The sequence below is a fragment of the Talpa occidentalis genome, unplaced genomic scaffold (genome assembly GCF_014898055.3).
Source record: "Talpa occidentalis isolate TD23 unplaced genomic scaffold, MPIMG_talOcc4v2.1 talOcc4.2, whole genome shotgun sequence".
NCBI classification, from domain to species: Eukaryota; Metazoa; Chordata; class Mammalia; order Eulipotyphla; family Talpidae; genus Talpa; species Talpa occidentalis.
Window position 1 is genome coordinate 148,884,638 of NW_023602073.1, and position 23,319 is coordinate 148,907,956.

At 54.4% G+C, this 23,319-nt stretch overlaps 2 protein-coding genes across 5 annotated transcripts; both read left to right on the forward strand.

Annotated features, from left to right (window-relative positions):
• The first annotated feature begins 380 nt into the window (after positions 1-380).
• On the forward strand, positions 381-7,104 carry MRPL18 (mitochondrial ribosomal protein L18). Of its 3 annotated transcripts, none has more exons than XM_037521019.2 (4): positions 381-507; positions 992-1,178; positions 3,942-4,173; positions 5,119-7,104. In XM_037521019.2, the coding sequence occupies exons 1-4, from the start codon at positions 408-410 to the stop codon at positions 5,188-5,190; spliced, it is 591 nt and encodes a 196-aa protein (XP_037376916.1). In that variant the 5' UTR covers positions 381-407; the 3' UTR covers positions 5,191-7,104. The 3 variants fall into 3 exon arrangements, with proteins under 3 accessions (XP_037376916.1, XP_037376917.1, XP_037376918.1); XM_037521020.2 differs by lacking the exon at positions 381-507 and adding an exon at positions 553-703 and having other exon boundaries at positions 5,119-7,103; XM_037521021.1 differs by lacking the exon at positions 381-507 and adding an exon at positions 553-703 and having other exon boundaries at positions 3,942-4,024; positions 5,119-5,186.
• A 131-nt stretch (positions 7,105-7,235) lies between these two features.
• PNLDC1 (PARN like ribonuclease domain containing exonuclease 1) lies at positions 7,236-23,293 on the forward strand. 2 transcript variants are annotated; one of them, XM_037520680.2, is made up of 19 exons: positions 7,236-7,320; positions 7,695-7,752; positions 8,019-8,092; positions 9,522-9,561; positions 10,099-10,222; positions 10,385-10,473; positions 11,642-11,742; positions 12,885-12,961; positions 13,125-13,268; positions 13,768-13,837; positions 15,418-15,503; positions 16,911-16,966; positions 19,564-19,628; positions 20,072-20,125; positions 20,310-20,352; positions 21,345-21,444; positions 21,729-21,904; positions 21,995-22,093; positions 23,002-23,293. In XM_037520680.2, the coding sequence occupies exons 1-19, from the start codon at positions 7,245-7,247 to the stop codon at positions 23,063-23,065; spliced, it is 1,596 nt and encodes a 531-aa protein (XP_037376577.1). In that variant the 5' UTR covers positions 7,236-7,244; the 3' UTR covers positions 23,066-23,293. The 2 variants fall into 2 exon arrangements, with proteins under 2 accessions (XP_037376577.1, XP_037376578.1); XM_037520681.2 differs by having other exon boundaries at positions 19,567-19,628.
• The last annotated feature ends 26 nt before the right edge of the window (positions 23,294-23,319 follow it).

A 23,319-nucleotide genomic window follows, 5' to 3' on the forward strand; every position in this document is an offset into this window, starting at 1 on the left:
CGCACTTGCACATTCTAGTGCCTTCTAGAAAAGGTTAGGCAGGAACTTGGGGGTGATGGGTGGGGGGGCCACCTTTTCTAAGGTACAGAAGCGACTCCTACGCGTCAGTTTTTAAGCCTTTCTTGTCCCCCGAAACGTGGCAGCGCGTTCGGAGAGCACGCAAGTCACTGTTCCGGGGCCCTGGCGCGTCGGCTGGGGCGGGACAAGGCGGCCCCTGGAGCCTAACACACCGTCCGTCGCCCCTGATCCCCCCAGCGACAGGGGCTCCGGCTGCGATCGGCGCGAGCTTTGCAATCTGCGCGCCAGGTGTGCTAACGTAGGCGACGGGCACCCTGGGCGCGCACCTCCCGCGAGAGCTCGGGTTAAAGCGAAGGGGTCGCGCCACACCCCCAAGTGCGTCCCGCGAGATGGTTGGTCACCTACGGCGTCGGCACGCAGCGCGCGAAGGCGGCGATTGGAGGACGCAGATAACAGACTGCCCTCTCGGCCACTCAGCGGCAGGGGCTGGTCAGTTCCGGGTCCGGGCGCCGCGGGCCGGGAGGGCCTAAGACTTTTCCCGGAGTTAACATGGCTGCGCCCAGCGAGCTGCTGGGGCGCCGGTGAGGACGGGCGGCCAGGCTGTTGGCAACGTTGCCCGCGATTCCTACGATGATGGCGCTTCGGCCGCGCTTCCGGGAGTTGTTGTCGGTTTGCAGGAACCCCGGTAATCTTGCTTGTTAGGCTCAGATTACGCCCCGGGCCCTGCCCGATCAATGTGTATATACGGGTCGCATTTTGTATGCGATATGCCCCCTTGGAAAGGAAAGCAGCAGCCTTGTGGGGATAGCAATAGAACACTGAAGTCCAAAGTCGGTGATGACCACAGCCTGTGCCCACACATACTTTTTGTTCCCCTTTCAGGGTGGGGGAGTGGTAGGGGAAAGACGTTAGAGCATCCTGGTTCGGTCCATTTTCGGCATTTAAGATCCGCCTGGTGGCTTCCATTTCTTAGGGTGTGGGGTCGCGGCTTTGTCCTCCGGTTCCAAGCCAGCGGTGAAGCCTGAAGCAAACCCTCCGGAAAATGAAGCTGTTGCCCCAGAGTTCACCAACCGGAACCCGCGGAACCTGGAGCTCTTGGGTGTAGCCAGGAAGGAGCGGGGTTGGGGGACTGTGTGGCCCTCCCGACAATTCTGGCACAGGTAACAGCACCTGCTACTTCTTGACCGACAGAGCAGTTCATGGTGCCCTAAAAGTTGTTTTCATCAATTCATTCAACTAATGTGCCAGAACAGGCAGATGACTGAAATCCACTGCTGAGGGGAGCAGCAGGGGAGACAGGAGAGGTCTGCCTCTCCATGTGGGTTTCTCCCTGGCCGGCCGGGATCGAACTAGTGGGGAAGAGGCCACAGATTGCCTCATAGTGGGGTGCTTAGCCCTTGTGCCACCAGGGAGGCCCAACACTTGGCCCTTTAAGGGAAAAGTTTGCCAACCTCTGGTTTGAGATTGGGATTTTGACTAGGGTTAGCACATACACCAGAAGTGGAGCCCGCTTTTCTAAATGTGCTGTTTCATACTAAATCCTACTGAGAATCTGTATGGTAGTGTTTTCTTTAATATTAGTTTACATTTTAAATGTGTCATATGTAGGGCCTCCCCGGTGGCGCAGCGGTTGAGCACTGGGTTGCGAAGCTGCCCTCGGCCTCTGCGGCGCCGGTTCCATCCCCGGCTGCTCCCCGGCCACCGGAGGAGGGTCCCGCATGGCACGCAGACCTCTCCTGCCGCCCGCTGCTCCCCTCAGCAGTGTGCTTCGGTCCTTCTGCCTGTTTTGTTCCCCGCTCTGGCTCTGGTGAATTCTCTCACCCTCCCGCGCTTCTGACTGTGCCCAGTGCATGTATAAACAAAACAAACAAATAAAATAAATAAATAAAACATGCCTCTATTTAAAAAAAAAGTGTCATATGTACATATTGATATATATAAAATCCGAAAGGGTGTGTTAGTTATAAATCTTAGGAAACCTTTACACTGTTCTGCATCATGTTCTCTCTCTCTCTTCCTATCCCACCCCGATGCTTGCAGATACATCTTGGATTTCTTTGGTGGTGGGGAGGAGTATTGACTCAGCGACCAACTCCCTGGGCAAAAAATCTTAACTCCATTATTTACTCAGTTATAATTTTGCTAAAGTTACTTAACCTTTCTCTTTATATTTCTGCAGCTTTTTTTTTAACTTTTTTTTTAAGATTTATTTATTTATACAAACACTGGGTACAGTCAGAAGCGCGCGGGTGGAGGTGGGTGTTGGGTGAGAGAATTCACCAGAGCCAAAGCAGGAAGCAGAACAGGCAGAAGGACCGAAGTACACTGCTGAGGGGAGCAGCGGGTGGCAGGAGAGGTCTGTGCACCATGTGGGACCCTCCCTGGCGGCCTGGAGCTAACCGGCACCGCAGAGCCTGCGGGCAGCTTCGCAACTCAGCGCTCAACCGCTGCGCCACCGGGAAGGCCCTATTTCTGCAGCTTTAAAAAAGGGGGGGGATAATTTTGAGACACAGCTGTCTATAAATAATTATATCAGCAATTGAGTTGTTTTTGTTGCTATTATCCTCATAAAGCGCTACATCATTTCTTTTAGTAACTATAGAAAACCATTGCATGGATACTCTAGTTAATCACTCCCAGTTGACAATTTTCTTTTACCATTGCAAACCATTGCAATGAATTGTCTTGTCCATCCATTTTTTTTTAAAGATTTATTTATTTATGCATACAAGAACTGGGGGACAGGCCAGAGTTGCGGGGTGGGGGGGGAGGCGGGAGGAGGGGGGAGGATTCAGCAGAGACAATGAGGAACAAAACAGGCAGACTCACTGAAATCCACTGCTGAGGGGAGCAGCGAGGAGACAGGAGAGGTCTGCTGGGCCATGTGGTCAGCTCTCTGACTAGCCAGGTATCTAACTTGTGCTGCAGTATCTAGTAGGCTCGTGTCATATTATGGAAATTAACCCTTTGAACAATTTATGGTTTAAAATACCTTTGTTTCATACTTGCCTTTTGACTTATTACTTATGGGGTTTTTTTTTTTGAGAACTTACGGAAAACTGTCACTTTTATAAAAGCGAGATGACTTGGTTTGAAATCATATTTAAATAGACTTAGCTTATAAAAGTGTTCTTCTATATCTCCTAGTACTCTTTTTTTTAATTAATAAATTTTATTTTTATATTCCCCCATACAATTGCAATCCCCCCATTCTGACCCCAATCCCTCCCCTCCCACCCCCCAAAAAGTGTCTCTGGTTCATAGTTGTTTGTTGATTTTGATTTTCACTTTCTTATAGTTATTCATTTTCCTGGTCCCTTATTTAAGTTTTCTAGATTCCTGCTATGAGTGAGACCATCCGGTATTTTTCTTTTTCTTTTTGGCTTATTTCGCTGAGCATGATCCCTTCCAGCGCCATCCATGTTGCTGCAAATTGCATGTGTTTATCTTTTTTGAATGCTGAGTAATATTCCATGGTATATATGTACCACATCTTCTTGATCCACTCATCTATTTTTGGGCATTTGGGCTGTTCTCCTAGTACTCTTTTGATTTCAGGTTTCACATTTAAATCTTTGATGTATCTTACATTTATTTTGGTGTTCGGTAGAAAATAAAAGCATAGCGTTAGCATATCCTTACCCAGTGTAGAGTCACTCACTTAGCTTTGCCTCCTTAAATCCTTTTTTGAAGTAGATGCTGTGTAAATAATTCTCCACTCTCAGAAATACCAACTTTCTCTTGAACATCTGAGGTTAAAGTGGAGCCATTTGGTTTATCACTGAAGATGTCCTCAGAAAGGAGAGCAAGGACACCTTGAAGCTAATGGATCAAACATTGCAGTCTTGAGAAATGTTTACGTATTTACTGATCTGAAGGAATTTGGCTTTGGAATAGCTCAGTTCTCTTCTCAACTCCTTTAGGTTGCGAGTCACAAGGACGCAGCATCATATTGAAGCAGTGGTTGAACATCGGAATGGCCAGGTTGTGGTTTCGGCATCCACTCGTGAGTGGGCTATTAAAAAGCATCTCTATAGCACCAGAAACGTGGTGGCTTGTGAGAGCATTGGCCAAGTGCTGGCAGAGCGCTGCTTGCAGGCCGGGATCAACTTCATGGTCTACCAGCCAACTCCATGGGAGGCAGCCTCAGACTCGGTATTTTGGGTTTCATGTACTTATATAATTTTTTTTTTAAAGATTTATTTATTTATACATACAAGAGCTGAGGTACAGGCCAGAGGAGTGGGGGGGGGGGGTGAGAGGACTCACCAGAGACAGAGTGGAGAACAGAACAGGCAGAATGACTGAAATATACTGCTGAGAGGAGCAGCAGGCGAGCCAGGAGAGGTCTGCTGCACCATGTGGGTAGCTCCCTAGCCGGGGATCGAAATTGTGCTTCATTGGCTGTGGATAGCTTCATAAGTTGCGTCTTAACCCCTTGCCCCACCAGGGAGGCCCCTGCTTATATAATTTTTTAAAAAAAAGATTTATTTACTTATTTTTGCATAGAGGATCTGGGGTGTATGTGGGGGGGGGGCGAGAGGATTTGCCTGAGACAGTGGGGAGCAGAAAAGGCAGGTCTACTGAGGGGAGAACTGGGGAAAGAGAGGAGAGGTCTGCTGTGCCCTGTGGATTGGCTCCCTGGCCGGGGATCGAACTCAGGCCTTACTGGTGAAAGCGCTGAGACTTAACCCCTAGGCCACCAGGGAGGCACCCTTATGTGCTTATTTAAAAGGTGTTGGGTTAATTGTTGATGTTAGATAGCCACACAGCAATGGCTCTTCCCTTTCCATGTGCTCTTGAGTATCCTGATGCACTCGGCCACATTGCAGGCTCACAGCAGCTGGTAGGGCCGGGCTGATGTACTTGGCTGGCTTGATTTTACAGACAGGTCAACCACACCACTTCCCTGTTCATATATTAACAGCTTGACTGCAAATTCTTTATGCATATGTCACTAAGACCACTTGCTGAAAACCAGTGTTGGCAGGGATGGTAACAGGGGACAGATCAGTTTACTTTTGGGGGACGGACGCTCTCTGGCAGCTTACTTGTGGTGCTGACTCAATCTTTTCCCTTATTTCTCATCTTCCAAACCAGATGAAACGATTCCAGAATGCTATGATAGAAGGGGGTGTGGTGCTGCAGGAACCTCGGAGAATCTATGAATGAAGGGGAAGCTCTGTTGGCACGTGTGCGCCAAGCTGTCAGCCGGCGCGGCCGTAGAGGGGAGTTCTGGGAGAGCCGGCTGGGAAACCTTGGAGTGAGAATCTAACAGCGGAATGTTACTTGTCGTTAAGTTCATCCCACCCCTGGTGTTTGGATTTTTTTTTATAACTAGGGCTAAGTATTTCCCTTCTCTTGGACCTGAAAAATTATCTGAGAAAAGCTATTGATAATAATAACTTTTGAAGAACAAGTTAAATGTTTAAACTAACAAATAAAGGCATTCTGTGAACTTTGATTTTATGAGATTTTCTATGCCTTTGAGCTTGCGGTGACAGACATAGACAGGGAGCCCTTGTTACTGGGTCTGGCTCAGTGGTGTTCTCAGGTAAGCAGAACAGCTTTGTGAAGGTGTGGAGGTGTTTCTTAAATAGGAAATGTCCCTATCTGACTTAAATTTACTCGAAGAAGTCTTAATGTGGAGATTAAAGAGGCAAATCCAAACCTCAGTTGGGCTCCTGGACCCTAAAAGGCAGAAGCGGATTTGCAAGAAGAAAGGCGTGCGAGGCAAACTGAGCGTGGAGGGAAAGGCCAGGGCCGGTGTGCAGTGCTTGTCATGAAGTGCAAGTCCATCAGACAGGACATGAAGCCCTGCGCTTCCGGTTACTCTAAAATTGAAGCTTTAGCAGGTGGAATCACCATGGCGCTTGTCAAGTTGATTAAATCAAAGTAAGGCATAAGCTGTTTAAGACAAGAGGAAGAACCTGTCAGCAGTTAAGATGGCTTCTCAAGCAGATTCTCCCATTTTTTTAAATGTGTGTCCAATTACATATTTCTTTAGACGTGAAATAATGTTACCGTCAATCTGAGCATTCAATATTACTTTTAAAAGAGATAGGGCCTCCCTGGTGGCTCAAGGGGTTAAGCACAGCACTATGAAGCAATCCGTAGCCTCCGCAGCATGTGTTCGATACCCCTCCGGCCAGGGAGAAACACACATGCGAAGCAGACCTCTCCTGTCTCGCCCGCTGCTCCCCTCAGCAGTGTATTTCAGTCAGTCTGCCTGTTTTGTTCCCTGCTCTGTCTCTGGTGGATCCTCTCACCCTCTGCATCTCTGGCCTGTGCCCCAGCTCTTGTATGTATAAATAAAAATAAATCTTTAAAAAAAAATAAAAGTTAGATAATGCAAGCACTAGTGATTGAAAAAATGTGACTGACTGAGAGGGAGACATTCAGGCTGCAGTGTCTTACTCACTAGTCCCCTTTGATAATAAGTTCCCCAGAGGGGACATTTAAAAGTGTACATTATAATTATGATATTTCCTTTTCTGGTCTTAAAGAATAGCCAGCGCACTCACTTTGAGGACCACATTTCTGGAAGCCTGTTCAAACAAATCTAGAATTCAAAGAGGACGAAGGACTGGACTAGTGGCTTTGGAAAATGACAGTGGCAGAAGTAGGGTTTACTTAAAAGTGATGCAGTAGGTGGGGCTCTTCCTGCAAGGAGTATGCTTGCCCTGGAGGGATTTCTTCAGTGTGATGGGCAGTGCTTGAGTCTTCCTGTAAAACTTCTGTTTCCAGGACAGCCTTGACTCAAGACAAAGGGAGGAAAAAGATGGGGTCGGGAGGAGACGGGGCTGACCACTTGGGCAGTGAAGGGGAAGCTGGGAAGAGGGCCTGATTTAGGAAGTGCAGACAGGTGTGGGCCATCCTCCCTGCAGCCGGCCTGCTGAGTACTTCCAGGCTGCTGTTTGGGCCTGTTTGTCCTCCCAGGCCTCTCGACAAGGACAATGACTGGCAAACCACATGCAAATGCGTCCTCAGACCCCTGGATGTCTGCAGTGAGGTGGCCGCCGGGCAAGGTGGAGCGGCTTCATTGCAGAGGGCGAGCGTGGGCCACCACCACCCTGCAAGGGGGAGCATGGGGGCAGGTGGCCGGGAAGCAGCCCAGTCCTGGGGCGCTGGGGCAGGTGGGGCGCGGGGGCGGCGCGAGCCCTTTAAGGCCCGTCGCGGCGGAAGCGCGTCGCAGCACGTGGCGGCGGCGCCCTCGCGAGGTGACCATGGACGTGGGCGCCGACGAGTTTGAGCAGAGCCTCCCGCTGCTGCAGGAGCTGGTCCTGGGCGCGGACTTCGTGGGTGAGGCGGGGGGTTCCGGGCCGGGGGTTCCGGGCCGGGGGGTTCCGGGCGGGGGGGGCAGCCTTGGCCGGAGCCCGCGGAGGGGGTGCGGGCGGCGCCCCGCGGGGAGGGGGATTGGGGGTTTGGGGCCCAGTGGCGACCCTCGCCAGGCCGCGGTGCTCGAGCAGGGCCCGGAGGGCGGGGGTGGGGGGCCTCTGGGCCTGGGCCGCGGCCCGAACCCGGTGTCCCGCTGGCTCTGTGTGGGCTCCCGCTCGCCCCCTCCTGCCCGCCTGGCGTCTCCCAGGACCTCCCAGGACCTCCCGCCTGCAGCGGGTGGCGCGGGGGTGGCGGCCACGGCCGCCCCTGGGCACCCGGGTGTCTCTCGCCTCCCGCAGGTCTGGACATAGAGTTCACTGGGCTTCGCTCGAACCTGTCGCAGCCGCAGCAGATCAGGTGAGGCCAGAGCTGCCGCCCACCTGTGCCTTCCTGACAGGCCTCGGGGCCTGCCGGCTCGTTTTCCCAGCGGGCACCCTGTGGGCATGGGGTGGGGGTGTCTTTTGCGGGGTACTCTCACGCATCTGGGACCCCGCCCGTGTGCCCTCCGTGCCGGTGGTCTTCCTGACTGTGGAAGGAACCGCGCTGCCAGGTGAGAGGGCCGGGCAGGCCGAGGCAGAGCCTCGCGGTCCTCCGGTGTGGAATGAGATGCCGCTTTTTTGCAGCCTTTTTGACCTGCCCTCGGAGTGGTACCTGAAGACGCGGCAGAGCATCCAGCAGTTCACAATCTGTCAGATCGGTGAGTTGAGTCGCCTGTTGGCTGAGCGTTGCTGGCGGTATTTCTCATTGTCTGTCTTCACTTTTTCAGTGATTATCATTTTTTCCTGCTTGTTGGGTTTTCAACCTGTGATGCCTCTGGGACCTGACACTTTGGCACTTTATTTAGCATCTCACTTCATTTAGCAGCTGTTTCATGCCTGAATAACTTAAGGACTCTGAACCCTGTTTCAAGGGAAAATGTGCATGCTCTTTGCTTAAAGAAAACTTGTACCAACAAGGTCACGGTACAAACGTTTTCTTCATTTTTCTTTCGTGAATGGGTTTTAGAGCTTTCTACATCCACACATACAGATCTCTTAATTTATTTGAAACAGTTGTGTAATATTCCAAGCCAAAGGTATCTGCTCACTCAGTCTCCCACCAATGCACATTTCAGTTACCGTGTGTGTGTGTGTGTGTGTGTGTGTGTGTGTGTAATAAAATAAGCTTCGTTGACCCTGGTGTATAGTTTATGGATAACTGTCCCGTTGTGAGGGTTTGTGCTTGATGTACTTATGGCCATGGAACCGCAGAGTTGGAACATGTGCTTGAAAGGGTTGGTTGTGTGTCCAGACGCTTCCCTTTCCTGGCTCCCTCAGCCCCAGTGTTTACAGTGACCATCGTTACCTGCAATCACACCTGTTTCCCTGTCTCACTGGGTGTTATCAGCCTTGAATTTTCTACCCACCTGGTAGGGGAAAAATGCTCTGCTGTTCTGATTTATATTTTCAACAGAGGGCCGACAGACCTTTTCTGTTAAGGGCTGGATGGTAAATATTTTCGCTTTTGCAGGCCATATGGTCTCTGCTGCAGTTTCTCAATTCTGGTATTATTCAGAGCTAATACACCAACAGCGAAGAGCTTGACTGTATTCCAGTTAAACTTTGTTTATGAAAACAGGCCGTGGGCTAGATTTTGCTGACCTTACAGCGCGTGTGTGTTTTCTCCTCCATCCTTATCCTTTGCTTATTTTCTATTGTGCTCATTTTTCTAAATTGTAAGCCCTCTTTGCAGAGTGCTAAATAGCATTTAGGTGTGTGTCATAGCCCCACTTTGGGAGTTTTTTTTCCACTTGGATGTGATCTCACCAGCAGTACACACATCTTAAAGCAGGGAAGTATATATTTTATGGATTTTTATGTTGTGTGATGAATTTTAAAACTATGAAAATGTTGATATAATATTTACTTCTGTGTTTGAAGAACCACCCATCACTGTATTTGTTATTTCAATGTGAGTTACCATCGGACGCTTCTCAAGTTTCATGTCTGTCCTTTATTTTATTAAAATGGGTTGCCCTGCACGGAAGCGCCACGGGGTCTGGGGATGCAAAGTGCTTTTCAGAGTGTTTCATCTTTGTGGCTCTGGTGGCCTTTCTCTGGTGTTCACGGCTCTACCTGCCCTTCCAGGGTTGTCGGTGTTCTCCAGCGTCGAAGGAGAGACCAACAAGTATGTGTAAGACCTTCTGCAAGGCAGGGCCCCTGCCCTTTTAGCTCCTCTACCTGTTCCCCTCCTATTCTGAGTCCCTGTCGCTCTATATTCCCTCCCACTTCTGTGCCTTCCGCTCCCCCCTGCAAAATCATCCCTTCCTCTTAGTCTCATTGGGCACTGCACCTTCTGGGGGGGGCTTTGCAGACACCCCTGACTTGCCCCTAAGGGTGCTCCCTTTCCTGTTTCTGCTGTGTCCTGTTGTGCCTTTAGGATAGTTACAGTGAGGCTAAAGGGGTAGGATCCCCAAGTACCATTCAGTGAGGATGCTGATGGGTGCCCTCCTGGGTCTGTGTGTGTGTTGTGGGGCGGGCATCTTGTCCCCAAGGCAGGATCTCTGCCCTTTGCACCCTCCTCTCCCTCAGTGCCAGTCATGGCACCGAAGCAGAGCAACGTTCATCTGCATCTCGAGTGAAAGGCGGCGCCCAAGCTGGAGCTCACGCCTGGGGCCTGAGGCGTGGTTCTGGCCTTTTCTCCTTGTGTTTTGGTTTGTTGTAGGTATGTAGCTCACTCCTGTAACTTCTTTCTCTTCCCTACGACATTTGGGACTTTGGATTCGGAATTCTCCTTCCAGGCGTCCAGCGTGCAGTTCCTGAATCAGTACGGCTTCGACTACAACAAGGTGTGGCGCTGGGACCCGGCTGGCCGTCCCGCCCCGCCCGCCGCTTCCTGTCCTGTCCCTTCTTCCCGGTGCGGGCACACTGGCAGGGGAGGGGTCTCGTCACCCTGCTCCTGGCACAGAGCTTGCCCCTGAGTCTTCTTGTGGTTCTCTTCCTGTCTTCAGTTTCTCAAAAAGGGCATCCCCTACATGAACGAGGAGCAGGAGAAGAAGATGAAGCACAGCATCCTGACCGGGAACTGGCGGGTGCGCAGGTGAGCCTCACCCGCCGCGTGTGCTTGCGGGGGCTCTTGTCTTCCTGCCTTCCCCGGGGTAGCCGTGCCATCCCAGTGTGGGGCCTCATGCAGGCACCTTCAGCTGCGACGCTTGCTCAGCCACAAGCCATGAGGAAGATTCACTCCCGCGCCTGAGGAAAGGCTCGCTGCTCTGAGGGTGATTTCAGGGTTGAAAGATGAAGCGGGAACGAGCTCCTGATGTCGTTTGGACTCAGCAGGGGAAGGGCTCTGGGGGACTTCCCCGCGCTGCCGCGTAGGCCTTCAGTGTGAATTTTCAGGGGTAATTCTGGGGTCACCTCGATGACCGTCACATGCCCGGCTCTGTGCTGTAGCCTGCTGTGTCCCTGAGGGCAGGATCGCTGGTGTTACTCGAAACCTGGTTCTGCGGAAAGCAGACGCCCTGGGGAAGGGCCGAGTGAGTGGCAGGTCCCAGGCCAGCTGGCTCTGTAGCTTGGGACAAATGGGTGACGCTCTTTGGGCTGTAGATTCTTGGCCTTCATCAGGCAGGGGGTCAACTAGACAGCTGCTTACTCTAGAACGTTGGGATCAGTGATCTGTTCTGGATAATCATCTTCTGTAATGTTGGAGATTTTTGTTTTTTTTTTCCCCCTAAATCATTGTTTATGATTTTCCAATAAATATGTAGCTTTTTGTAAGGAAAAAAACAACTTGAATGAACCTTCTGTTATTTTCAACCGTGAGGAAAAGTCTTTCCTCATCTCAAAACAACATCGTGTTCTTGTTTCACTCCCACGGGAGAAGGCACCGACCAGAAGGCCTGTCTGCTTTTCCCACCTCTGACAGCCGAGGTCTGAGAGGCCCCGTACTAGCCTGTCCTTTCAGGGGACGCCGAGGGGGCCGGCAGCGGTCTGGAAGCTACCGGAGTGTCAAGGCAGAGTTGGGTTCCTGTCACAGAATAAGACTCAGAAAACTCATGGTTTTGGGTGTGTGGGGGGTATAGCTTCTTTATTATTTTGGACTTCGCGTAGAAGAGCTGGGGTGTAGGCCCGAGGCAGCATGGGCATCTGTCGTCTTGCTGAGATCACATTGTTACAGCTGGAGGCCTCAGGTCCCCTCTGGTGTTAACTGTGACTTGGGGCCCTGGAGGTTTCCCCCGATCTTTTCCCTTTACTCTCCCTCTTTTCAGTTCTCTGGATAAAGACCAAATCAAGGTGGTGATTGACGAGGTGACGCGGTGGCTGGACCTGGCGGAGGAAGGCGACTGGATGACCCTCCCGGGGATCTCGGGTACGCAGGAGGCTGCTAGCGCATGTGGGGCTGCTGCTGGCAGGTTGCTCTCCTGCCTGGGGCCCGAGGGCGTGTGCCCTCTCCTTCTGGCCGGGCATTGGCTCACGTGGCGCATGTGGCTGCAAAGAGGTCTGACCCCAACCAGTGTCAGGGTAAGGGCGCGTCAGGCACTCCAGGCACAGCGCTTGTCTCGAGGAAACGCTCTGATGCAGGCTGGGAGCTGAGACCTGAAGCTGCTGCTTTTGGTCCTGTGGAATTGCCAGTTTCACTCGAAAGAACTGAATGTGGTTATGTTTTGACATGCGTATCTTAGGTCGTTTTCTCAAGTGAGAAAAGTCAGCCTGTCACTTCCAGGAGAATAACTCCGTGTCTGCCGGTGACAGAATTCAAGCTTTTGATCAAATATTGAAATTTTGTAGACCTGGCTCTTGCTGCCATACTTCTGTCAGCTTTCCAGTGCCGAGGCCTTGCTGCACAGTCAATTGTATGAACGTCTTTAGTTCAAATTGTGTAACGAAGTGTGAAAACATTTGGAAGAACATCAGAATGGTGTTTTCCAAATAACCAGGCATGAGATCACTGGAAACGCAAGAGAGGCCGCTGGCTTCTGGGTCCGTCTGAGAAAGTGCGTTGGTGTTGGCTGCAGACTCCGCATTGTGGCCTTGTATGTGTTCGGGCTGGATTTTCTTATCTGCTTCAAGAAGAAATTGGCACCGATGGAATGCAGACTCAGACATGATTCCATCCCAGACAGCAAAGACAGTTGCAGAAATGTGAAGTGACATCCCTCTTTTCACTAAATTTTGTTTTGGAAAATTATTTTTCACATGTGGGGGTTTGTGTGTGTGTGTGTGTGTAGTAGCTTTAGGTTAAAAGAAAAAATGCATAATTTTCATTTCTAAGATGGTCGAGATCAGCAGCTGGACTCCGCATAGAAATGAGACTCTCTGGCTCCTCCATTTAAGGGTGGCCCTGAGAGCAAAAGCTGCTAGCAGTGGGCCAGCTACTCCAGGCAGTGTGGGGGTGGGTGGGTCTCCCGGTGGTGGCTCGGCACACCTGAGCAAGTGCGGCGCTGCCTGGCTGTCACCTGTCCCGCGGGAGGGAGAGGTGATTCTGTGTGGGCCTGTGTTTCCCTGCTGCAGGCTTCCAGGCCTTTGAGGTCCAGCTGGTGCTGAGGCAGGCTCTCCCCGAGATCTGGACTATGCTGAAAGAGAAAGGGGTGAGTCCTCACTTGGAAGAGGGGCGCCTCAGCCGCTCCGTGGGTTCCCACTCCTTGGGCCAAATCTGGCACCTATCCCACCTTTCGAGGTGAAGAACTGTTTCTTTGGCTTCGTTCTCAGCCACTCAGGATTCAGGGAGCTTGTCTCTGCTTTTCACGGCAGGTGATAGTGAAGAAAGTGAGTAAGCAGCATCGCTGGTACCTGGAGAATGCCTCCTGTGACCGGGAGAGCTGCTGGAAGGAGAAGATTCTTCTCTCTGCAAGGGGTTTTTCTGTGTTTTTCCAGATGCTGGTGAAAGCCCAAAAGGTAGGGAAACATCACCTCTTTTTCGGGTCATTAGCCTTTTTGTATTTCTGGCCATGCATGCCAATGAGCCCCTCCCCCCCAAAATAATAAAATTGGATTCCTGAAGAGGAGGGAGACCTTCAAACTGGCTGCTGCCTTTCTGCCTCCTACCTGGCTCTCACCAAGTCGTGCAGGTTTCACTGGGATCAGATGTCCATAAGGAATGACGCTGCTCCTCTGCTCCTTCCAGGCCCACACAGTCAATACCAGGGGGCCTGAAGCACCCCCTCGGCCCCCCTCCCCATGCCAGTGCCGACCCTGCCTCAAGCCCCTCCTACTTGAATTTAAGTGGTCGGGCCCATTTTCATGGGGTCGGGGTGAAACTGGGGAGTATTACCACATGGCCAGGATGCAGCGCCTTCTAAAGCTACAGCCTGAGCAAGAGACTGCCATTTGTCGATGGGAACTACTTTGGTTTTTAAAATTTCATGTCTCTCACCTGTCGATTTCCTCCAAGTAGCCGTTAGTGGGACACAACATGATGATGGATCTGCTGCACCTGCATGAGAAGTTCTACAGACCTCTCCCAGGTAGGGCCCGGCCTGCCATTCTCCTCCCTTTGACCTGCACTTGCCACCTGGTGAGGGGATTGGTCCAGAGCTGTGCTCCAGAAGGGCCCCACTGTGCCCGCCGCAGCCTGGGCCTGCAGCTGTCTGGTCTGTGCCTGTCCCTCTTCCTGGAGTGGAAGCCAGGGACTGTCTCGGGGGAAAGCCCTCTGGAATGGATGGCCCTCCCGCCCCGACAGACCTTCAGTCTCATTGTGTAAATCTCAACAAGACCAGAAATGTGTGAAGGAGACAAGCCTCCTTGAATCTCAGCTGTGACCCTAGCACTTTCTGTTTTCTCTGCCGTTGTGAGTTTTTGCACATTTGATCATACTGTGGATTTGATTTTAGGCCTTTTTGCTCACTGAAAGCATCTGTTTATGTCATTAACCTCAGATGCTGGGCGCTCTTCTGTGGCTGCACCGAACTTTTCCACGACTGTCTGTTGCCGGACCCTCAGCCGTGGAGTGGCCGTTAGAACACATTGCTTTAATGTGCCTGTTCTGTTTCCTTGCCTGTAAAATGGAGGGTGTTCATAGCACGAACATCCTGGAGTTGTTTGAAGAGTAAACACATGAAATAATAAATGTACAGAAAACGGAAGTTTAGATTAAAGGGGTGAAGAGGTTCTAGGAGAGCGCACCCAGGAAATTGGTAACACTCCTCTGTGAGCGCAGTGAGAGTTGGGATAGCATTAACAGTGATGGGCACGCCCAGCAAAACTAGGCAAGCAGCAAAAAAAGACTTGTAAGAAAGGGTCAGCTTAGAGAGCGGCACGCAGTCCTCGTGAGCGACGTGCAGGTGCTGGACGTCCCAGAAGGGGGATGAGCGGGGCGTTGTCTTCTATGCCAGGAAGTCTGTAGTTCAGTGCCTGCTGCTGGGGGGATCCCCAGGGGGTCGGATGTGGGAGTGAACCCGAAGGAAAAGAATTGAAAGTAGGCACTTGGCTTCAAGGAGAGGGGCCTGGGCGGGTTTTGTAATAAACCTCTTTAAACTAGACGGAGATGTAAAGGTATAGATTTGATAAATATGTGCATAGTGTACATTTTTTCTTCTATTAGAGTATTTTATTGCCAAAGTTTTCACTTGCTTTTCTTGGATTTTCTCTGAGTAATCATTTCCAAATGATGCTCTCACATCTGCCTTCCTGATAACCCCTCTTTTCTTGTCGGCTGGAACTCTGGAAATGGCATTAACATTGACAATAGCCAGCACCCCGCAGTTAAAGGAAATCCACTTGGCCTTCGCTGTTACAAATGTGATGGCGGGTTGGTTTGAGAGACCTCAGTGATTGGGAGTTAGCACATCTTCAATTCCTATTTTGTTTTATTTATTAGCCGATGTTGGGATAAGTTTGGTTGGAGAATTTTCCTTGCCATTTTTTCCAGCAAACTCAGTTTGTTGTTGATTTAGAAATCAATATGTAGGATTCTTTTTTACATGATTTTTTAATTAAGATAACATTGCTTTGCAATACTGTATATGACTCAGAAACACAGGATCCCACCTCTTAGGTGCGTGTTACCGACAAACTGACTTCTGCCCATCTGGGTCTTTTCCTTCAGAAAGCTACGATGAGTTTAAACTGAATATCCACAACCTTTTTCCTGTTCTCATCGATACCAAGAATGTGACAAAGGATATCTGGAAGGTAATGAATGGAATCACTTTGGGCTAGAGAATTTTTTTTTTAATATTTATGCATATAAGAGCTGGGGTGCAGGCCAGAGTGCGGGGGGTGAGAGGATTCACTAGAGACACAGTGGGGAGCAGAATAGGTAGATCTACTGAAATACACTGCTGAGGGGAGCGGTGGGTGAGACAGGAGAGAGTCTGGTGTGCCCTGTGGTGTCACCTCCCTGGCCGGGGTCGGATTCAGGCCTCCTTGGTAATAGCACTGAGCCTTAACCCCGAGGCCACCAGGGAGGCCCTTAATTCTTCTCATTCTACAACCACTGTTGGCTTCCTTTTGTATTTTAGCCCTCTGGGTCATCACATTAGTTCGCAGGTGATCTTTTTCCTTTTCTTCTTCAAGTTCGCAAGTTTTGACTGACTTGTGTATAGCCGGTAGGTAAATGTAGATGGGGCAGTGGAGGAGTTTGTTCTAGAACTTGATACATACCCCTTTTGAGAATCTAAAACATCTTTACTGAGACTTAAAGGCCAGGGCTTCAACCCCTTGCGCTGGAATCTCTGACGAGCAAACTCCATACTGACTTCTGGGCTGCAGTCGGCCTCTATCGCTGGGGGGGCAGCGTCATTTCTGAAACTCCTAGTGGCTTTCATTGTGTGGCTGGAGGTGTGCACGCCCCACAGAGCAGGGAGCCCCAACTGCATAAATGCTCCCTAGAGGAGTGAAACTCTGGAGAAGGGGAACCAGATTGGCACTTTCAGCCCATCACCTGGAGTTACTTGTTGAAGGAGCCGCAAAACGGGGCAGGGTTACCTGGTGCGTCTTTGTGCAGACACACTTATTACTTGTGCTTCACACATTTCTAGCTCCAAAGGCATTTGCTGCTGCTGCGTCTCTCCTCATGCCTGAGCCCTCCCCGGCGGGGACAGCGGAAGGACATGGGCTGTGGGGCAGGTTTGAGGGCCCGACGGGTGCTCTTTCCCACAGAGATGAAACGGGCTCTGTGGACCCGGTGGCCCTGTGAGATGCCCGTTGTCCTACCCGTGTGTCCCTGGCATGGCCTGGGGCCTGGGCTCATGTGTGTCCTGTGGGACCCTTAAGCATTAGTCTTTTGAAGAAAGAATGAGCGGTGTTTGTGGCAGCTTTTTCTTGCCAGGGTTATTGGGGCCCTTATAGGAAACCTGAGGACAGGGACTCGTGGGCTGCAAGGCATAGGACGGTGGTGTCTGAGGCGGCGACGGTGGCAGGTTGCTTTAATGGCACTTGGTGGTCACCAAAGCAGGTCACAAACAAAAGCCACAGAGAACGCCTCTCCTCTCTGGGCCGCCGCCTGCCCACCTGTGAAGTGAGAGCCCCCTCTGGTGCCGCCAGCTTGGGCCAGCCCACATGCGGTTTCACTGACCTGCTTTGTTTCTGTGATCACAGGACCTGAATTTCCCCAGGGTCTCCAGTCTTACAGAGGTTTATGAAGTCCTGAACAGGTAAGAAAGCCACGTAGGGTGGGGGGGTGCTGGGCACCTGTGCTCCCCAGGACACATTTGGTGGTTGTCACCCCAAGGGCTACCGCTGGATCTAGGGGGAGGCGAGGTGCTGAATGTGCAGGACAGCCCCCAGCAGAGGATCCTCCCTGTGTGGCCCAGGCTGGAGCTGGGCTGAGCTCCAGGAGCCTGCTCTGGGGGAGGGGCTGGGGCAGCGCCCACAGCTGCTGGGGCAGCGGCCTCTTCTGTGGCTGGGCCTTTTTTGATCTGGTTCCGTTCTTGGGAGTGACGGGCTCCCTGGGGCTTCTGGCTCCGGAACAGGCCTCTCTCCTGTGCCTGGCGTTGGTCCCGGGCCTGCAGCTAAGCGAGGCACATAATAGGTGCATGTTGGCCATTTGGTTGGCAGGTCCTAGTACTTAGGTCAGTCCCTGAACTTCCTGTGGGAAAAGTAACCCTGCTTTTTCTTCCCAGCCGGCCACACAGGGGGCTTGTGGGTGCAGGGGGCGGGGTGATCCGGACAGGAAAGGTGGGACTCTACCTCCTCCCTCTCCAGTGGGGCACACCAGTGAGCCAGAGGTGGGAGGGCCGGAGTCCAGCAGCTCCAGGGTGGGCCCTTTTAGAAAGAGACTCCCTTAGCCCCTGCTGGTCAGGGTCAGTCGCTGTCATGTTGTGGGTGCGTGGGCTCCACCTAGCAGATGCTGTTTCCACCGTTGCCACCTCTCTCTCTCTCGGACAGGGCGGCCTCCTCTCCCCCTCCTCCTTCATGGTCTTTCTAAGCGGGCCCTCCTGGTCCTCACTTCCCAGGAGAAAATAAGAGGCCAAAGGCAGGAAGTCGCTTGACTCCCTGCAGATGTTTTTGCCATCTCTGTCACTGTCTGTCCTACCTGTCGGCACACGTGGACCTGCCGTGTGTCCGGGCCAGCCTCCCCCCCCCCCCACCCCGAGCTGTCTCTAGCCTCTCCACTCATTGTCCTCTGCAGCAGCCTTTGTTGTCCTGGCCTGGGAAACGGCTCTGTTCTGGGCTGTCCACCCTTTGCGACTGTTCTCCCTGCAGCAAGCCTCTCTCAAGGCCTCGACTTCCCCTCAGCCCACTGAGGTCAGGCTTCCTTTCTTGCAGCTCCCTCTCAGGCAGCCTGCCCAGGCGGGGTCCTGTCATTTGGCTGATGGGACAATGCCCAGAGGCATTTGGAAGGGGGGCACTCGTGTCACTCAGGTGGCTACTGTTAACCTGGTGTCCGATGCCTTTGGCTCTCCCCTCCCTGCCTTCTGGGGTCCCTGCTCTTGGGTTTCTCTTTCTATTCATTTCCTGCAGCCTCTCATTCTTGCACCCATCCCTTAAATTCCTTTCAAGCATCTCCCTCACCCCGCTTTCTGCTCACCCCACCCTGCTTCCTGCTCACTGGGCCCTTGACTCTGGGATCCCCTCCTGTGGTCGTGGCGACAGGACTTAGCCTCTGGCTGCTGCTGGACAGCCCTGCCCTCCCACCCCCCCCCACATCAGTTTGGCGTTCCTCTCTGCCCCACACCTGCTCCTGAGCCTGGAGCCCTTGGTGTGCTGGGCCTGGAGGCGCCGAGCACGGCACCAGCCTGTGCGTGTGAGAGTGGAGCCTCTAAGGCCTGGATCTGACTCTGACCTCGGGGTTTAAACCTCGAGTTTGCTGCTCACTGACTCTGCAGGCAACTCGAGAGAACGCCTCTCCTCTCCGGGCTGCCGCCTGCCCACCTGTGAAGTGAGAACCCCCTCTGGTGCCGTGAAGCTTGGGCCAGCCCACATGGGGAAGGACGCGGGGCCCTGCCCCCTCTGTGGCGTGTCTGGCTGTGTCCTGCGGTCTGGCTAACCTCTGCCCCGGGTGCAGGACGTGCCGCTGACGGAGGCTAAGCACCTGGACGGGCATGAAAAGCTTCTGTTGGAAAACAGATGAAGGGAGAATCTCCTTGCCGAAGCCGTGCCATTTGCCCAGGGGCCAGCGCCCCCTGAATGGGCCCCCAGGGCCGAGCTGCCCTCTCTTCCTCCCGTCAAGTCCTGTTCGTTTCACTCCCTCAGTGTCCTCGAACCCATGCCTTCTCCTTACCCACAGCCTTGGAGCAGGTCCATTTGTCTGTGTCCCCGCCCTCCCTCCTCCCCTGTCCCCACCCCGTGACCTTCTAAAGCATGAACTTGACCAGACAGTTGTTCCGCTCAGATCCCCGGGGCTCCGGAAGCCCTGCCTGGTGCTGTGTGCTCCCCGCCTCCCGGGCCTGCGGTCCCAAGTGCCCTCACCCCCAGGCACCACCGCACCGCGGGCCCTGGTCCACGGGGCACGGTGTGCTTCTGCGAGGGTTTGTTCTTCAGCCCCGTGCCTGGGGAGCTCCAGGGCAGGGCCGCCTGGATCGCCCCACGTCCTGGAGTCTGTGTGGGCAGGGATACGAGCTCAGAGCAGCCTGAGGGGCTCCGGCACCCCATCCCGTCTGCCTGTCCCCTGCCCGGTGACCAAGCCCTGACCGGCTGCCCCTGAAGCTGGGCTTTCTATTTGTAGAGGAAATGTTTATTGTCGGGGGCGGGGAGCACAGCAGAGGCTGTTTCGGGGTCCGGCCTCCATCCCATCTTTCTTCTTTAACAGCAGCTTGAATCCCACCAAGAACTCGGGGCCAGAGATCATCCACGCCAGAAAGTGCGAGAAGTACGGTGGGTGTCCGAGCACTTCCTCGGGGGCAGAGCGCGGGGTGCAGAGCCTGTCTTGCTCCCCCTTTAGCCAGCTGGGCGGGTCTGGGGGGTCTCCCTCCTTTGCTTCATTGTGCTCCCCAGAACCTGCTCCCTCCTTTGAGGACCCCCCCCCCACAAGGTGCTGGAGATCCCGGGGGGGGGGTGGGTGTGGTCTGCTGCCCTCACACTGGGGGTTAGTCTGTCAGGAGGCTCCCAGGGAAGCCCTTGCTGCTCGGGAGGACCGAGGTGAAGACCAGCTCGGGCGTCTCTGGAGGAGCCACAGTCCGGGGTCTGTGGATGTGGAAGGGCCACTGGGGTGTGGAGCCCACGCAGGGGTGGAACTAGCGTGGGTGGGGGACAGAGCCCTTTCCCAGCCAGGTGCTAACGGCCCCTTGCCCTCTTCTGCTCCTGGAACGACGTCTCAGTGGAGACAAAGTACCCCCACGAAGCAGCCTACGACGCCTTCCTGTGCGGCTCAGGTGAGACTCGGCCCTTCTCAAAGGAGACGGGGTTTTCTCCCCCTCCTGGGTGCCCCCCCCCGCCCCCATCCCGGGCTCTCCCGTCTCCAGCCAGGCTGTTCTTGTGGGACTAAACCGCGGGCGAGCTGTGACCAGAGGTCAGCTTGAGCCTCACCGTCAGTCACGCCTCTGGCTTCCCCCCCAGTTCTCTTGAAAGTGGCGCACTTGCTGCTGTGGAGAGTGCACGGGTGAGTGACGGCGCCTCTTGTCCTGCGGTGTGGAGCGGAGGGTGCGGAGGGTGTATCTGCGGGCCGTCCCCCCACAGGCTGCCCCTGCCCTCCAGGCCCAGACAGCGCCTGCCCTGCCTCCCACGGCCCGTCGCTGGGGCTGGGAGGGCAAGTGCTCAGGTCCCGCGGTCCGGCCGGGAGAAGGGGGTGACTTGGAATAAGGGGTGAGACTCTCACCTTTCGCGGGGCAGCCTCAGACGTGACGCCCACAGGGCAGGGTTCGTGGGCTCCGGCCCCCTGCGTTCCCGAGCACCGGCCTGCGTGACCTTTGTGACACAGGTCCAGCAGGCCGGCCCTGGGACGACTCGGAAGCACTTTTGTGCCGTATCTGCTCAGTTGGCCACTGCCTGTTTGTCCGCTTCAGCAATGGCTGCTGTGCGCAGAGCTCGCCTCTGACACGTCAGCGGCTGTGACCACGGAGCCCTGGGCGCCTAGCCTGTGACCACGGAGCCCTGGGCGCCTAGCCTGTGACCACGGAGCCCTGGGTGCCTAGCCTGTGACCACGGAGCCCTGGGCCGTCCGTGATGGCCTCTGGTCATCACTGCCTAAGAGCTGTCCCTGGCTCAGGGGACCTGCCCTAACCCTGCCCAGCCCTGGGGTCTGTGCCCTTTGCAGTGTCCATGTGGAGGCTGAGCAAGGAGGGCCGGCCACTTGGAACCAAGGACCTTCCCCTGAACAGCGGCCTCTTGTGACCCTCTGAGCCTGCGCTGTGTGTGACAGTGGGAGTTGTCACCCCCAGGGGCCACCTGGAAGCTGAGCTTTGGCTCGGCCACTGAGGGCGCTCTTGGAGATCGGCCAGTTGGGGAAGCACACTGACGTGGCCCCCGGGCCTGGAGGGGTGGGAGGGGAGTTGTGTGAGATCACCTCCCTGTTGCTCCCAGAAGCTTCGCTCCGGCGAGGTCACTGCCTGGCCGCCGGGCGCTGATGCTGTGGGGTTTTCTCTGTCCATGTAGCTCCGCGTCCATCCCCGAGCTCTCCTTCCCTCTGTACCTCAGTGTGCTGGCTCCCTACCTGAACCAGGTGAATCTGATCCGAGCTGGGGTCCCCAAGATTGTGAGTAGCCTTCCTTCTACTTCTTTCTCCGGGTCAGAGGTGTGGCTGGGCAGCAGCTAGCTTAGAGGAGCTCTGATAAGGACCCCAGTTAGGGCCGAAGGGGCGCTCACGCCCCACCCAGTGGAGAAGCTTTTTTGGTGTTTTCCTGTCAGAACCGTCCTGGACACATTCACTCCTTCACTCAAGCCCCCGTCCTCAGTCTTTCCGTTTCTCAGGCTCTCAGCCTGGGTAGGTTGGCAGCGGAACCAAGGAAAGTCCCCTCCGCTCACCTTCCTGTCTTCTAGAACTTCTCTGGTCCGGACTCCCCCAGCATTCGGCCTCCCATCCTCATCCTCAGCGTCCGGAGGTGGCCAGGCGTCAGCGAGCAGCAGGTCTACCGCGAGTTCCAGAACCTCTGCAAGTTCGATGTCCGGAGGCTGACGCGGAGCCAGTTCCTGCTCTTGACCAACAAGTTCAAGGAGTAAGTGCCTGAGCCGTGGGCCCGAGCTCGCGCCCTGTGCCACCCTGGGCCCACTGCCAGCGGCCTGACCCGAGGGCCCTCGCTTTGTAGCGCCCGGAGCATCTTGAAGGAGTACCGGGGCCACCCCACGCTGCAGGTGTCCCTGTACCGCTACTGGAGACACTGCCCCGACGTCAACTGCCTGCTGCAGTGAGTGCCCAGGGGATGGCCGGGGACGCCGGGAGGACAGAGACGTTGCACACATGTTCGGGAGCGTCTGCGGGGGTGGGTGGGGCGGAGGCCCATCCAGGGGTATGGCAGGGGCTGAGCTCACGTTCTCGGGGAGGTAACTAGCGGTGAAGACACGGGCACCCACGCTGTGCCTGCTGATCGGTATTTATTAAAACCAAGAGGGGGCTGGGGGTGACTTGGGGCCTGGGGGAGGTTGCCGTGTCAAGGAGATGGGGGCCCTTGCTGAAGACGCCAGGGAGAGGGAGGGGAGCCAGGTACAGGGCACAGTAGGTTGAGGGGACAGCAGGGCCAGGCCCTCAAGACGAAGAGCCTGGTGGAGGGAGGGGCAGGGGATGGTCTGAGTGGGCAGAGGGCCTTGGGAGGCATCTGGGATGCTGGTGGGTTTTAGCGGAGGACTGCAGGCTCCACTGTGTTGAGACAGATTGGGGGCTGGGGAGGAAGCGAACGGGTCACGGTGGCTTGGACCAGCTGGGTGCCGGCAGCAGCACCCTGTTTGACACACTGGACGGGGTCAGGGGTGAACCCAAGGCGCTGCCCTGAGTCCCTGGAGAGGCGGAGTCGCTGCAGCCATGAGCGTGGCTGGCTGAGCAGGCAGGTAGCACAGAAGTCGGCGTCTGGGCCGAGAAACCTGGCCGCCTCTGTCCATCTCTCATTCACCACGAAGGGCAATGTGTCCACCTCCCAGAGCCTTCCTGGCCCCGAGAGGCCATCCTGGGCCACTGGGGAAGGCTGGCAGGACGTTTGGGTGAACCATGGGGAAGGCAGGGAAGGTAGGAGCAACCCATGTATCAGTCGATGCTTCCAGACCCTCCATTTCACCCAGAGCTCGCCTGGCCCGGACCTGTGACCGTGTCCTTGTCTTGCAGGGTCTGTGGTGTGGTCATCACCTGGGCCCTCGTCACCTTTCTGCTGGGACGACCGCGGTCCTGAAGGTGGACAGGCACCTCGGCCCACCCTGCCCCTCCCCTCCAGGCGCCCCGGCCCACCCTACCCTCTCCCCTCCAGGCCCCTGCCGGTCCTGCTGGGTTGGGTTTGTGGGAATCACACGCCACCTGCAGATGCAGCTGCCCGGGCCCCACAGGGAATGTTTTTGTTTTGAAAGTGAAATTCTGTCAGTATCGTCAACCATAAAGAAGTCTTTGGAGATGCTTTCGTGTGTGGACTTAGCTTTCCTTTCTGTAATG